The sequence below is a fragment of the Parathielavia appendiculata genome, assembly GCF_033297405.1.
Source record: "Parathielavia appendiculata strain CBS 731.68 unplaced genomic scaffold N657scaffold_12, whole genome shotgun sequence".
Lineage (NCBI taxonomy): Eukaryota > Fungi > Ascomycota > Sordariomycetes > Sordariales > Chaetomiaceae > Parathielavia > Parathielavia appendiculata.
This window is the reverse complement of record NW_026944231.1, coordinates 667,951-682,163: the sequence shown is the minus strand read 5'-3', so window position 1 is coordinate 682,163 and position 14,213 is coordinate 667,951. Positions and strand designations below refer to the sequence as shown.

Genomic DNA, 14,213 nt, shown 5'->3' with positions numbered 1-14,213 from the left:
CTTGGACAACAGCTTCAATGAATTGAGCAAGACATGATCTAGGCGATGGATTGAAAGTTGTAGCGGGTGAGGTAGGGCAGCTCAAGGTAGGCGCGAGGCAGAGCCAAAATACAACAGCTCTTCGGAGGGCCGGGAAAATACCAGGTAGGGTAGGGGCTACAAGTGGGGGCGCTGCCCCGTCCACATTTCTGTATGGCTGAGGATCGTGGCGGCCCGTGTAACAGGGTGATAAAGTCGAGTTAGGGAGACAGCCTCCGGGATGTGGAGACAGGTAGAAAGACAATGGAATAGGAGCACCTACATGGACTCCTGCGGATGGGGCCGGTGGCATGCGGAATGATAATGTCTGCGGCAACGGACACACCCGATCAGCGGCTTGTCAAGCGCCCCTGGCTCCCCGCATCTTCTACAACACGGCATAGCTCAGCCTCGCACCGCGTCCTGCAATCTGTGCTCCCCCAAGACGAGTTAGCGCCACTAGTCCGGAATGTCAGGTGGTTTGAAATCAAATGCCCCTCGAAAATCAAACACAAGAATGTATCTCAGGTCTTTTCAGTTTTTCAGTTTAATCATCATCCAGCTAGCTGCAGCGGTTTTGTGGTTCCGAGGTGACGGGCCAAACTACATGTCATGTAGGTAGTCGAGCAAGGCCGAGGCCGAGCATCTGCCTTGCTCTTTTGTCCACCACAGCCTTTTGGACCAGTTCTGTGAAATAATGGGGAACCAGTCTCCGGGAGGTGGCAGCGTCGTCGACCTAAGCCTCCGACTTGTTTCGATATATCAGACTGCCAGCCTCACGCCGCCGGCGGACTCGAGGCAGCGTGTGGAGGCCGAGACTGGCAGCTGGACGCGCCAGGGGCCTAAGAGCCGTGTCACCTGGAACCACAATACCAGAGGAGCTAGTGGCTGTCTGACCTTTTACCAATTTGCTCATCATTGACATTGTATGCTCCACGGTGAAGGGAAAATGAGGAAGTAGAATGAAATAAAAGCTTACCTGGTCATTGGGAGGCCTTCACCGTCTGACCGGCCGAGAGCCCACGACAAACCTTCCCTTCGTCTCGCCACCTGCGACCATCGACCGAGCTGAGCAAAACTAAATCATTTGCCCGCCAAAGTAATGATTCGACAATTCCGCCGAGTCTTGGCGTTAGCTGCCGAGTCAAAGGCTTCTTATATGTGAGGCGCAAAGGTGGATCGACAAATCGTGCCCATGTTCAACGGAAGCAAGACGAGGGACAATGGAACGGCGACGGATTGTGAAAAGCGCTGCTGCCTTGGTGGGGGTCGTTAGGTCAGGTTGCCAGCAAAAGCATCCATCTGTGGTCCGTGCACCAACACAACATTGGCGCTAAGCTTTGCCGCCTGCTGCCCTGGGCTTAGCGCGCCAAGTTCGCCGCGAGGGTTAAGGTACGGATATCAGGTTGCCGTTTGGTTCGCCGATAGCCTCCTTTTTGGCAGAGTGCAGATTAGGCGCCAGCTACGGAGAGCACTGGATTACTGACGACATCAGCAATCCCGAACGGAATACGCGTGCCACTCATGGACTTCCTTAAGTCGGCCGTCGCCTCGGCGATGGCCAAGGGTCCTCCGTTCCCCTACACCTTCGGCGACAAGGTCGACCTCGATCCCTCCATCTGGACTCTCTATAACGGCACGCGACGGGTATGTGTTCGGCACCCTAGGCATTGCTCCATAGCCACGCAGAAACCTATCTAATAACCCAATGCAACAGGAAGACAGCTCCAACTGCAGCATCTTCTCGTTCGACGTCTCGGCAAATCGATCCGCTCTGCCCCTCGCCAAAAACGCCCTGAAGAAGCTGCGGACACTGCGACACCCGGGCGTCATCAAGGTGCTGGATACTGTTGAGGTACGGTGACGACCCGCCAGTCGGAAAGCCGCTCAAGGCTGATATGGATGAAAAGACAGATTCGTACATCTACATTGCGACGGAGCGAATAGTGCCGCTACGATGGCACGTCAAACGAAAGAGTCTAAGCCCAGAGACGGCGAAATGGGGTCTATACAGCGTTGCGGTGCGCCCAGAACACACGGTCAGATTGGCCCTGGTCAGGAGACTGACGCCGAGGACAGAGAACAATTAAGTTTATCAACGACGAGGCATCGTCGGTCCATGGCAGTCTGAAGGTTGCCTCGGTCTACACAACCGAGAGCGGGGAGTGGAAACTGGGCGGCTTCGAGGTGCTCAGCAACGTCAAAGATGACGAGGCTGTCATATATGTAGGACAACAACCCTACTCATCTGGGCCGGTCGTATGGTGCTGACCCGGAATCAGACCTATGGCAGCCTCGTGCCTGACTCGGGACGGTATACCCCGCCAGAGCTGGCAAAGTCAGGCTGGGACGCCATCAAGCGCAGTCCACACTCGGCCGTGGACGCTTACGATTTCGGCGCCCTGATCTTTGAGGTCTTCAACGGCACTTTCAACAGTGGCGACCAGGCCGGCCAGACCAAGAACATCCCGCCCAGCATGCATTCTAGCTACAAGCGTCTTACCAACGCCAATCCCAAGGCGAGACTCAGTGTCGCCCATTTCCTTGAACAAGGCCGCCGAAGTGGCTCTTTTTTTGACACGCCTCTAATCAAACTCACCGATGGCATCGAGAATTTGGGCGTCAAGACAGAGGAGGAACGGGAAACCTTTCTGGAGTACGTGTTTGATTTTTCCCCCTCATACCGAGTGCTCTGTGCTGACTTACCCCAGCGACTTGGCGCAGCTCACAGATGACTTTCCGGAAGACTTTTTTAAAATGAAAGTCTTGCCAGAGCTATTAAAATCAGTTGAGTTTGGCGGCGGCGGTCCCAAGGCCTTTGGCGTTGTCATGAAAATCGCTACAAAGTTGTCGAACGAAGACTTCGAGACAAAAGTCACTCCGGTCTTGATCCGCCTGTTTGGCAACCCCGACCGTGCCATCAGAGTGTGCCTGTTAGACAACCTGCCGCTCATGATTGATCGGCTAACTCAGAAGGTTGTGAACGATAAGATATTCCCTCAAATAGTGAGTTGAAGCCCTCCTTCTCGACTTGACCGACGCAGCTGATACTTACTGACCCTAGGTCACCGGCTTTACCGACGTTGCGCCTGTCGTGAGAGAACAGACTCTGAAGTCTGTTCTTACTCTCATCATAAAGCTTTCGGACCGGACCATCAACGGGGAGTTGCTGAGATACTTGGCCAAAACCGCCAACGACGAGCAACCGGGGATCCGCACCAACACAACGATTTGTCTGGGCAAAATTGCCAGGCACCTCGGAGCCTCCTCCAGGGCAAAAGTTCTGATAGCCGCGTTCACGCGATCGCTGAGGGACCCCTTCGTCCACGCCAGGAACGCCGCCCTCCTGGCGCTGTCGGTAACAGCCGAGTACTTCTCCGACGAGGACTGTGCGCTCCGCATCCTGCCCGCGATCTGCCCCTCCCTAATAGACAAGGAGAAGCTCGTCCGCGACCAAGCAGTCAAGACAATGGATGTCTACCTCGCCAAGATCAAGAAGGCCGCTGCCGGCATGCCCGACTCGGTGCTCCCCCCCGAAGGCGCATCGTCCGCGGCGGGCGGCGGCGGCCCGAGAATGAGTACCCCGCAGCCAACCGAATCGGCCACGGCAGCTTCTTGGGCGGGGTGGGCCATCTCGTCCTTCACAAACAAGCTCTCCGCCGCGGCAGGCGAGATCCAATCATCGTCGACTCCGGTCAACGGAAAAGGGACAACACCGCCGCCATCCAAACGCCCTGCCACAGCCTCGCAAACACCCTCCACCTCATCGGCTACAACCCTCCACCGCCAAGTACTCAGATCTCCTCCCGCGTCCGCACCGCTGAGCAAAGACTCCTTCTTCCAGGACGAGCCCGGGCCAGCGGATGACGCCGACGACGCGGCCGATGCCTGGGGTGATATGGATGACATGCCCGACGAAAACGACAACGAGAGGGACAACGACGGCGCCGCGGCCTTTTTCAGCGATGACATCCAACCTTCCAAGTCTGGCACCACCAGCAGTACCATTCCAAAAAAGAAGACGACGCCGACGGCGAGCAGCAGCAGTGCACCTGCCACCGCGAGAACGACGCCCTTTGACGACGGCTCCGAGCCAGATTTCGCCGGATGGCTGGCTGCGCAGGCACAGAAGAAGATGAGCAGTGGTGGGGCGTTGCCTAAAGGGTTGGCTAAGGCCGGTACTGGGTCTGCTGTGGGTGTAACGAGCGCCGCGGCGGCGGCGGGGAAGAAGACGGCGGCACCATCGGCGAAGAGCAAGGTGATGGTGGCTGCGAAGACGAAGAAGATTGATTTGAAGCCCAAGGAGAGCAGCAGCCTGGAAGATGACGGGTGGGGTGGCTGGTGAGAGCCTGCCTGACGCAGAGTCAGCTTCAGCTTAGGCTCCGGCTCCGGCTCCGGCTCAGGCCCAGGCTCAGGCAAGAAAAAGGTTTGGGGGGCCGGGGGTGGGTGGGGGTGCTTGAAAATGGCAGGGGGAAGGAACTGGAGAGGTGGTAGAATTGGGATCGTATCGGTGCCTACATTTATATTACGGGTGGGACAGGGGGGCTTTGTTCGGCAAGCAAGCAATGGAAGCTGGCATGGAAGGTATCGGTTTTTTTTCCTCTGTTTCTTTGCGGTCCTACGTTGAAATACGTTGAAATGGTGTCATGGGTGGATAGAGATAAGCGGTGGCGTGGCTGGATGTTGTTAATAGACATGATGACATGATGCATACAGAAAGACTCGGTGCATGAGCAAACACAGGCAGCCTGAGAGCTTGAGAGTGGCCCGGGATTCATTCTTACCTGATCGAAGTACCTAGCTGCGACTATCAGAACATATTATTCGAGGAAGAGTTCCTGAGCCGAGTCAACTGTCAATGGGAAACCCATCAAAAGAGACACAGCAGGGCCTCTCATCTGTTCAAACCAACTCACGCACCCGGCAACCAACCAACTTGTCCCCTAAGATGCCTAGGTAAACGAACCAACAAACACAGCCACTTCCTTTCCTCGCAACAGATCGGCTGGAATAGGTGGTCATAAATCCCCACTTCAGACAGATATGCAGCGCCGCAAATACCATTACACATGCAACTCAGAACCGCCTTACGTCCTCGTTCAGTTGGCAGGCCAGGGCTGCCACTGCGGCTTCTGGGGCGCAATATTCAGCGGGGCCGAGCGCGCAACAGGCTCCAGCTGCGGAGCGGATCTAGCGCGAGGGTCGGGTCTATGGTCAACGTCTGCGGCCGTCGCGTGGTGCGGCGACAGAACCGGGGCGGGCGGCGCCAGCATGCGAGCGGTGATTGCAATCGCTTCTCTGGTGGGGTTATCGAAGTTGTTGTTGTCTGCTTGCTGGCAACCTGCGCTGGCGCCGCCTCCAGCAGCACGTATCAGCAGCGGCATCAACGACGGCTTGCCGGCCTGGAGCATGCGCATGCGGCGTTGCTGGATCTGCTGTTCGCGCTGCTGCAACTCCAGTCGGCGCAACTCTCTCTGCTGGGCTTGGTACGCCGTGCACAAGCAGAGTGGGCACTCGGGGGCCTTGGGGGAATCATCGACATCTTCCTCGGACGGGTCCTAGCGAGTCTCGGAGTAGTCGTTGAGCGCGACGCAGACGGCGCCGCGGTGGTGGCCATTGTACTGGCGGATGATCTGCTGTGTGTGCAACTCCCACAGCCGCGCGTAGTGGTCGCTGCAGGCCGTCACGAGGTAGGCGCTATCGGCGCTGAAGGCGCAGTCCCACACCCATCGCTGGTGGCCCGTCAGCGTGGCCTCGAGCGGAAAGGCCCGCGGCTCAGCGTTGGGGCCGGCCGGCTCCATCTCCTTGACCTCCCAGATCTTGGCGGTGTGGTCGGCGCTGCAAGTCGCCAGCTTCTTCACGTCGGGGGACAGCAAGATGCGCGTGATGTATTCCTTGTGCGCCGAGAAGTGCGTCATGGGCACCAGCTGGGTGCGCTCATAGGCTTGGACGAGCTGCCATACAAAGACGTTGCCCTGCGCGCGGGTGGTTAGTGCTTCGCTAGACTAGTGAAACCGACAGAAAGAGCAGACATACTGCGTTGTTGGCTGCACAGAGAAGAGAGCCATCGGTCGCAACGGTCACGCTTGACACGGACACCTCTTCTTCAGGAATGAGCTGGTGCGCGCAGTTATTCTCGGCTAAGTCCCAGAGCCGGATGCTCCCGCCCCGATCGCAGCTGATAATCTCGCCCTGGTTCGGATGAATAACGACATCATTGACAGGGGAGCCGTGGTTGTAGCTCCGCTGGATCACGCCAGTGCGTGTGTCCCAGATCTTAACAGTGCCGTCCTCAGAGCTCGTCACCAGCCATTTGCCGTCGCAGTGGAATGCGACACCCGTAACATTGCCCGTATGGCCCTCGAAGACAGAAGTGGGAGCAGGGTTTGAGGAGCGGATGTCGAAGATCTTGACAGTGTGATGACCAGCAGCCGCGAGGTGGCGCTTGTCGGGAGATATACACAATCGGTTGACCTGCGAATCGGGATGCTGGATGGTTCGGGAGCAAATGCCAGAGAGGGCTTCCCAGAACCTGGCAGATATCAGCACTTCAGGTCAGCGGTGAGGTCGGCGAGATGGACTCGGGCGTCTGATGGTAAGGTGATACGTTTGACATCGGGCATACCTGATGGTGTGGTCGTAACCAGCTGTCGCAGTCTGTCAACAAAGTAATTCTTGGGTAATCAATCAAGCGCGCTCTTACCTGTGCAAAGAATGACAGACATTTTGGCGACAACTACCAGCTCATCACCAGATCGTGCAGACAAAGAAGGGGGGAGTTGAAGGTGGTCAGTTGCGCAACAACATCACTGATTGAGTGCTGTGTCGGGTCGCGATAGTTAACAAGACGCCAGGTTCGGAGCTCGCGGGCCACGCCGAGAGATTCCGGAACTCAGTGTAATGCAGTGAGTGGGTCCAATCAAACGCTGGGAAAGGTGGGGCGACAGTTGCTTCCAACTGACTCCACCAAAGCCTCACTTGCAGTTCCCGAGTTGGACTTCTGTGTATCCGGCGTTATTGAAAGAATCCAAGCCAACCCTGGTTCGTTTGTTGGCAAGAAAAGAAAAATAAATCACGGAGGTTAGGAATTTTATTGTACGATATCTAAAACTACCCCCGTGAGCTATCGCATGAACAGGACCTTCTGTCTTAAGCGGCCTGTTGAGTCGGACAAAAACCAGGGTTAAGTTTTTGGTTCAGCTAAACATCATCTGCATCAACTAGAAGCAATTATTTCATCCTCCTCCGTACGCCTCATCAGGTTCTCGAGCTTCCTATTTGATTTCTCGCACCTAGGACCGTGACTTCTCCAGTTTCCTTATCAGTTATAGGCTGCCAGCCTTTACCCTTCTCACTCCCTCCGAGTCTCGACATGATCTGCCTGACGCCATCTACTGAATTGTAGCCACGCAAGTTCCTGGCCCGAATGAGCGAGATGCGTCGGTCATCAGTGTCGAACCATCACACTTCTCAGTTCTCACATTTTCCTCACATGGCGGCCGCTGGAAAAGGACCTGTGGCGCCCAATCGGCTCGGACGAAGGCCGTCGGCCAAGTAGCTGGTCATGCTGTGCGTCCCGGGGCATTCGTTCCAGCCGCCGCCAGTACTGCGCTTTCTCCCTGCAAAGGCAGGCTGGAAGTCGAGGGCGTTGGATACTTCCTGAAATCGATTGTCGCCATGCCATGCTAGATGCTAGCTCGTGGTTGCCGCTGCTGCAAGATTGGCGATGCTCGATCGACCGTTGCAAAGGCTGCACTGCTACTTCAGCCTCAAGGGGCGTGCTCAGAGTGTCTAATAACCTCTTTGCAGGCAAGGGGCGCTTGGGGCTGGAAGCTTACATGTTATGGTGTTACGAAACTAGCTACTCCAACGCATCTGACGGACACCACATGGCCATTCTTCACCATTGCCCCGGTACCGTGACAGGCAGTGCTACCTCCCTGGCGCCTGATTCTTCGGGCTTGGAGAGTCTACTGCCCAAATACCTAAGGTATTTTGAGGCCGCCTCTCCTTGTTGGGATTGCTACCCAGACAATGCACAGAGATTCGAGTGTACAGGTACAGGGGAGCCAGGTACGTTTTGATGGTTTCATTGTATCAACGCTAGCTCGCAGAAGCCAATGATGGAAAGCAGGACTATGACCAGAATAACGCAGTAACGCTCAGCCGCTATGCAATGCAATGGATCTCATGACCATGGACCGAGTGCCCACAGACGTCGCCGTCAGCGAAAACTCGTCCGGCAAGGGAAAGAATAAAAGGAAGCCTCTTAACGCCGATACCCGACACAGAACACTAGCACAAGCTCAGGCCTCTTTCTTCAACGATATCTCACCATCTTATACCCCTTGATATACGGTTGTCGTGTGGCCTTGTGACGAACCACCTCCCTGTGAGGACTTCTTGCGGCCAACAGACGAGCCGCCTTGCGAACCAGGCGTCAAGGCGACTTGCGCCCCCAGCGATGGCCGGTGTGTGCATGGATACCATTGCGATCCGGTTCCGCGGCAGTAGTAGCACTCCCTGCGATAGTATCAGCGCCAGCTTCGCTTGAGACATCATCGATCATCACCATACATTCTCATGCTTCCTCCGCATGAACCGCAGGTGACTGGTTGATACAACCGCCCATCGCCAAAGCGGATGCATCCACAAGATTCAGGATCCATGCTGGAGCTGTCCGCAAAAATGACTGTCGGTGATGGTAGATGTCTTAGTACGAAGATGGAAATGGACCCATAGAGTGGTATTGGCAGCAGGATGTGCAGTCTACTGGACAGCCATCATCAGCACAGGCTCAGCATTACGGGGGACAGACCCCCTTTTTATGGGCATGAGTCCTCTTGTTGGGAAGTTCGAGCTGTTGGTGCCCCGTCCAGAATACCACCCTCTCGCCAACCGCGATTCCCATATCCCCTTCACCGGTTCTCGATATACCGCAAGCCAGATATGGAACTCGCATCGGAGGAGCAACAGGTCTGCTGATCTTGTTCGACGCTAAATGGTAATAGCAGCACCGAGGTCCGGAGCCTCGGAGGAGTTGGAAACGGCATCCCGGTTACCGAGTCTGGCCGGTGAGACACAGTCAGGAACTTGGACGGCTGTTCTAAGTTCACAGCACGGCACCTACCCAACCTGAGAGGTATCCGCGCTCATTCTGTCGCCTCGTCCATGTCCCCCCCTTACTTGCACGCCCTGAGGGAACCCTTGCCAGGCTGACACTCACCGACTCGCTTTAAAGCCGAGGGGCCATGTATCTCCTGTAAGTACCCGCCACCCTGGTCCGGAAACAGCATTCTCATAGGACGCCACTGGCCATTTGTTGCTGCCAACGAACATTTTCCCGCCTTCGGCAAGGAGAGCAATCCCACCTGCGGCTATCCGCATGCACTCCCACGCTCGGTAGGGAAACTGCCCACTGACACAAGGACAAGGCCGCTCGAGGCCGCGTCGGGCCTCATCGAGGTTGCCTCGTACAACCCCATTTCCCAGACCGCCCCTGTTTCGCATGCTTATCACACAGTACGGTCGACCCTCAGTTTGAATTGTCCGGCTTGCGTCCTCCCTGACTGTCACGGCCATGCACGCACATGCAAGGACCCGAGCCTGGTTCCAGAGTGCCGGGCGAGGTGACTGTCCGCAAGCCGAAGCATTGGCCCTCATACGGAGGTTATGCGTAGCATGTGTTTCGAAGCACACTCAGGACAAGTAACATAGACCCCAAATGCAGCAGGTGTGCGGGATGATAAACCGGCCCACAGCATTCAGCTCTTTTTGCGAAAGTTGGGTAGCACAAGTCGACCTAGAAGTTTCCCCCCGAAGGATTTTTCGGGGTTTGTCCGAGTATAACGTTACCTTCTTCCATGGCTCGTCGGCATGCCCCGCAACGTCCACAACCCAGCCCGGAAGCAACTGCCGACAGCGCATCAGCCGCTGATGCCTCATCGGCCTTTGTCGCGGTATCATGGAGGTCGACCGATGCGCAAACCCAACTAAGCACGTCATCGTGAGCAGCCCCCATTCGTGCCCAACACTTCGACCGACGAGGCGAGCATCGCCATGAACGACGCCGGAGGGTTTCTGATCTCCATGGCGATGCCGTCATGTGCCCGTCAGCCCGAAGCGCACTGCCGTAAGGAAGACTGCGCCAGCAACGCCGGATCGCTGGTGCCGAGATTTCCTCGAGAGAAAGTCTGCCACTTACAGCGAGGCAATCACTCACCTCACTGGTTGCTGACTCGTCCCACCGGTGCTGGCGGCGCCGCCGGGATGGCCACGACGACTCTCTCAGGAGGTGCGGATGCCGTCACTCGGGCGCAACGCCGGGTAGCGGCAGCTGGGAGCCCAAAAATCCGGTTCCCAGACATTCACTGAGACAGGAATGTGGTGTGGACGAGTGTCACACCGGTCCGCATCTCGCAGAGACTCGATGGGAAAGCTTGCAAATGGGAAAGCTGGAAGCGGGCTGGACACGGGAACGAGTTTGGCTTGGCTTTTTTTCCTGCAGCAGCCGTCAGTTCGACCAGTCATAGGAGACAGCGGGACTAACACGGCTGCTCCATGTACTCCGTATGTCAGTCCCCCAAAAGCAAGTAAGTCATGGTCTTCAAACTTCAAAGAGACAGGACGGCAAGGTCAGTTGGGTATTCGGCGTCACTCTTAGCAAGCTGACACTGTTGTTTGGGCGGAACAAAATCGAGCCCGATCTCGACCTGGCCTGTATCCGAACCATCGGCGGATGCAAACTCCGACGTAAAGCGGGCGAACAAGCGACGCAGATCGCCATGCAAGCCCAAACACGTGTCTCCACGATCATAACATGTCAGTATTTTGACCTGTCACTTTCCATCCTAACCGTTCACGATTTTCATGTCAGACATGCATAAGGTACTGCATGTCCCTTATACCTTTACCTTTACTTAGTGTGGCGCTCTCCTACCCCATATCCCAGTACTTAACACATCGAAGCAGCAAGCCTACCAGCTACTTCCATGTCGAAACGCCGTTCCACGGAGAGAGCTCCGTACTCTGCTTGAGGGCTACCAAACCGGAATTTGGGCAGACAACAATGGGTTCACCAGAGGCGGCGTTCACGCATGGAACCAACATTGAAGGACAAGCTCACCGGTCCCCCCACCCACCAACCTGCGAAGGCGCCACTGCAGTCAGGACCCCCATCCCTTGAGTAGCTGGGACTTCTTCCGAGCACTGTGCACGCCGAAAGTGAGGCGGACAAACAATGCTGGATGGATACAATCAACAGGGGCATGGTCTTTCCTTCCAGCTTGTCTCTGTTACATTGAGTAGGTACGGTAGTACATAGTGCGGGATGTGATTCATCGGTACCTCATTGATTTTAGAGACACTCCCCCTTTTTCTGCATATGGCAGCCTACCAAGCTGGGTAGGGAAACTACTGTCGAGTACTTAATATTGCGACGCCTTTGCAGCACTGGGGCCGCACAGAGACCGAGCTGACATAGGATCATGATCATAAAGAACTTCCAGTTGCTTGCCCGATCTGGCATCTCTGACATATCCCAGGAAATGGACTAGGCACATGCAGTTATGCGCTTCCATGCGCCGTGGGGATAGTATTGAGATTTTGTGATTGTTGCTATTGCTTGACTACCTTACATCTCGTAAGCCTCTGGAGAAACTCCCTATACAAAACAAGCAGGTCTTTGACATTTCCCTGAGCTGTGTTGGTCAGACAAACGCTCCAGTCACTGCATCAACGCTTGTCTGCCCGTTGTTTGATAGAGACACTCGATGATACCGGTCTATCTACTACCGTCTCACATTCTCCTGCTGAGTGCTGGCGCGTACACGAACGAAGTGTGCTGTTCTGAGTGGAACCTAGACCCTGTCTGTATCTGGAAGCCCGGCATCATGAGAACGCGCAGGAGCTATGGATCGCGGAGAAATGGCTTCACTTACCATTGATTAATGACTTCGCTTTCCGCATTTTTGAATAGCACATAGCTACTACGAAAAACTCTCTTGGCTACATACATACAGCTTGAGCTCCACCGATAGAGGCAGAGAAGAGGCCCGCCAATATGCCTATCCGACTGGGCTGGGCTGCCCGGGTTTCGGTGTCGTAGAGTCTGCCCAGTCGAGAATAAAGGCCAGAAATAGAACATGTGGAAGGGCAAGAGAACAAACTCAACAGAAAGCAATAGATATTGGTCGGTAGCCCACATTGTCCTCAACCTAAACCGTAGAGTACCTTAGGTTACATAGTATTCTCCCTTGACAGACCGACCAAATTCATCCAGAATCAGTCACGTTGTGCGTGCGATCAAGTTTCTCAAGATTAGGTACCTACATGTACCCAGCGAGATCGCATGTGCGAATACCGGCTCCCTGACGTTTGCTGCAGTCACTAGACAGCATCAGCTGCCAGATCTCTTTGGGAGGTATTTGTCTGACCCAGGCTGGTGGCAACAGTTAAAGCAGAGACGGACTCTAAGCTGTTGATTCGAAGCTAATTATAACATTCTAACTATGTTAATATATCCAAACCTTCACACCCAACTCCGCTGTAGAACCCTCCCTCCCATACTCCAGATAAAAGCATGTAAAAACCCCTTCCAATCACTGCGGCACAAGCACAGCCCGGTACTGAATCCTGCCCCGGTCCAACCGATCCAGCGCCTCCTTGATGCCCTCCTCCGTCATGGGAAACGTCTGAGTCACAGGCCGGACCCCATGCGCCGCAGCAAAGGCCAGCATCTCGCGGTGCACCGTCCTCGTGGCAACAAGCGACCCCTGCACGGCAATCCCCTTGAGGATGAGCGGCATGTACGGAATCACCAAGTTCCCGGACGCGACCGAGAGCGGATAGATGCGCGCCTTGGGCGCCAGCAGGGACAGGAGCGTGTCCCACGCCGGCTGCGCCGAGGTCGTGACCAGCAGCCGCGACATCTGCCACCCCGCCAGACTCTTCTCGAGCTCCTCCGGGTTGGCACCCTTCATGGCAAGGAACTTGTGCGCGCCCAACTCCAGCGCCTGGTCCCGCTTGCCGTCGGTGCCCGACAGCACCACGACGCGGCAGCCCATCTTGCGCGCGAACTGGATGGCCAGGTGGCCCAGCCCGCCCACGCCCATGATTCCGACTACCTCGTTGGGCTTGGCGTCGTAGAGCGCCGTGTAGACCGTGGCGCCGCCGCATTGGAGGGGCGCCGCGTTTTCGTCGGTAATGCCGTCCGGGATGGGGTGCAGGAAGGCCTCGCGCCAGACACCGCCCGTGGCGAAGGAACCCTGGTCCGGGTGGGCGGAGCCGTACATGGCGCGCTCCGGGCAGAAGGTCTCGTCGCCCCGGACGCACTCGCTGCAGTGGCCGCAACTGTCGGTCTCGTAGCCCCAGCCCACGCGGTCGCCCTTCTTGAGATACTTGGTGTTGGGCCCGACGGCCTCCACGACGCCGACGCCTTCGTGGCCGAGGACCATGTCGCTTGTCAGGTAGTGGAGATCTGAAAGGCGTTGCAGATGGTTAGTCGGTGTAGCGATCGTATTGTCGGGTTTTGCTTGGACATACCGGTTCCGCAGACGCCAGATGCTGTGACTCTCACATACACCTCATCGCCGACGAGCTGGTCCGGCTTCTTGGTGGTGGATTTCTTGGGCACGCCATCTTGGGCACCCTTGAACACGGTAAACTCAGGCATGATGGCGATGCTGTGGTATCATGCAAAGTGTACTGAGAAATGAAGAGCCGAGGCCAGGATTTAGTCAAACTCGATGAATGTGTTCTCAAAAGTGGAAACGTTGGGCTCTGGGAGGGCTGGAGACTTGAGACTTGAGATGCCTGTGGATGATGGATCGTGGTGAGGATAGTGCTAAATTTTCGCCGGCGATTGCCAGCGTTTTATGCTTCTTCTGTCCATCACAGAACTGCGCTTCATCTCCGCTGAATAGCAAACCACATCTTTCGAAACGAGTTGTTTCTCGGTGCGTGCCTCCAAGCATGGCCATCTCCGTGATCGATTGTTGGTGATGTAATCGGAAGAGCTCCGGACAAGTACGTCGGGGGCCTGCGCAGCAATGCCAAGAGCCCCCCAAGTACGGAGGTACCACAGCGGCAAGCGAGCCCTCCATCTCCTTTGTTTTGGGGTTGACTCGGACAACTCCGATCCACGACTCAGAAAAGAGCTGTCGGCGTTAACAGATCGGAGTTGACACAAGCAAGGC

General features: G+C 56.0%; 5 protein-coding genes across 5 annotated transcripts; 3 read left to right on the top strand and 2 right to left on the bottom strand.

Annotated features, from left to right (window-relative positions):
• The first annotated feature begins 1,412 nt into the window (after positions 1 to 1,412).
• N657DRAFT_673700 (ARM repeat-containing protein) lies at positions 1,413 to 4,459 on the top strand. Its single transcript, XM_062795705.1, has 7 exons — positions 1,413 to 1,665; positions 1,736 to 1,873; positions 1,929 to 2,039; positions 2,098 to 2,244; positions 2,301 to 2,674; positions 2,730 to 3,024; positions 3,083 to 4,459. Exons 1-7 carry the CDS (start codon positions 1,543 to 1,545, stop codon positions 4,361 to 4,363), a joined length of 2,469 nt encoding a protein of 822 aa, XP_062645174.1. The 5' UTR covers positions 1,413 to 1,542; the 3' UTR covers positions 4,364 to 4,459.
• Positions 4,460 to 5,186: 727 nt separating this feature from the next.
• N657DRAFT_128101 (WD40 repeat-like protein) lies at positions 5,187 to 6,894 on the bottom strand. Its single transcript, XM_062785850.1, has 4 exons — positions 6,722 to 6,894; positions 6,642 to 6,665; positions 6,055 to 6,572; positions 5,187 to 5,993 (listed from the first exon to the last, which is right to left on the bottom strand). The coding sequence occupies exons 1-4, from the start codon at positions 6,741 to 6,743 to the stop codon at positions 5,577 to 5,579; spliced, it is 981 nt and encodes a 326-aa protein (XP_062645173.1). The 5' UTR covers positions 6,744 to 6,894; the 3' UTR covers positions 5,187 to 5,576.
• Positions 6,895 to 8,583: 1,689 nt separating this feature from the next.
• On the top strand, positions 8,584 to 9,130 carry N657DRAFT_128069 (uncharacterized protein). The gene has a single exon (XM_062785849.1). The coding sequence runs from the start codon at positions 8,720 to 8,722 to the stop codon at positions 9,017 to 9,019; it is 300 nt and encodes a 99-aa protein (XP_062645172.1). The 5' UTR covers positions 8,584 to 8,719; the 3' UTR covers positions 9,020 to 9,130.
• A 139-nt stretch (positions 9,131 to 9,269) lies between these two features.
• Positions 9,270 to 10,392, top strand: N657DRAFT_635965 (uncharacterized protein; the record flags this gene model as incomplete). Its single annotated transcript, XM_062791380.1, has 3 exons — positions 9,270 to 9,280; positions 9,312 to 9,540; positions 10,033 to 10,392. The coding sequence occupies 3 exons, from the start codon at positions 9,270 to 9,272 to the stop codon at positions 10,390 to 10,392; spliced, it is 600 nt and encodes a 199-aa protein (XP_062645171.1).
• A 2,137-nt stretch (positions 10,393 to 12,529) lies between these two features.
• N657DRAFT_623792 (GroES-like protein) lies at positions 12,530 to 14,015 on the bottom strand. Its single transcript, XM_062790699.1, has 2 exons — positions 13,561 to 14,015; positions 12,530 to 13,495 (listed from the first exon to the last, which is right to left on the bottom strand). The coding sequence occupies exons 1-2, from the start codon at positions 13,688 to 13,690 to the stop codon at positions 12,618 to 12,620; spliced, it is 1,008 nt and encodes a 335-aa protein (XP_062645170.1). The 5' UTR covers positions 13,691 to 14,015; the 3' UTR covers positions 12,530 to 12,617.
• Positions 14,016 to 14,213: the final 198 nt, after the last annotated feature.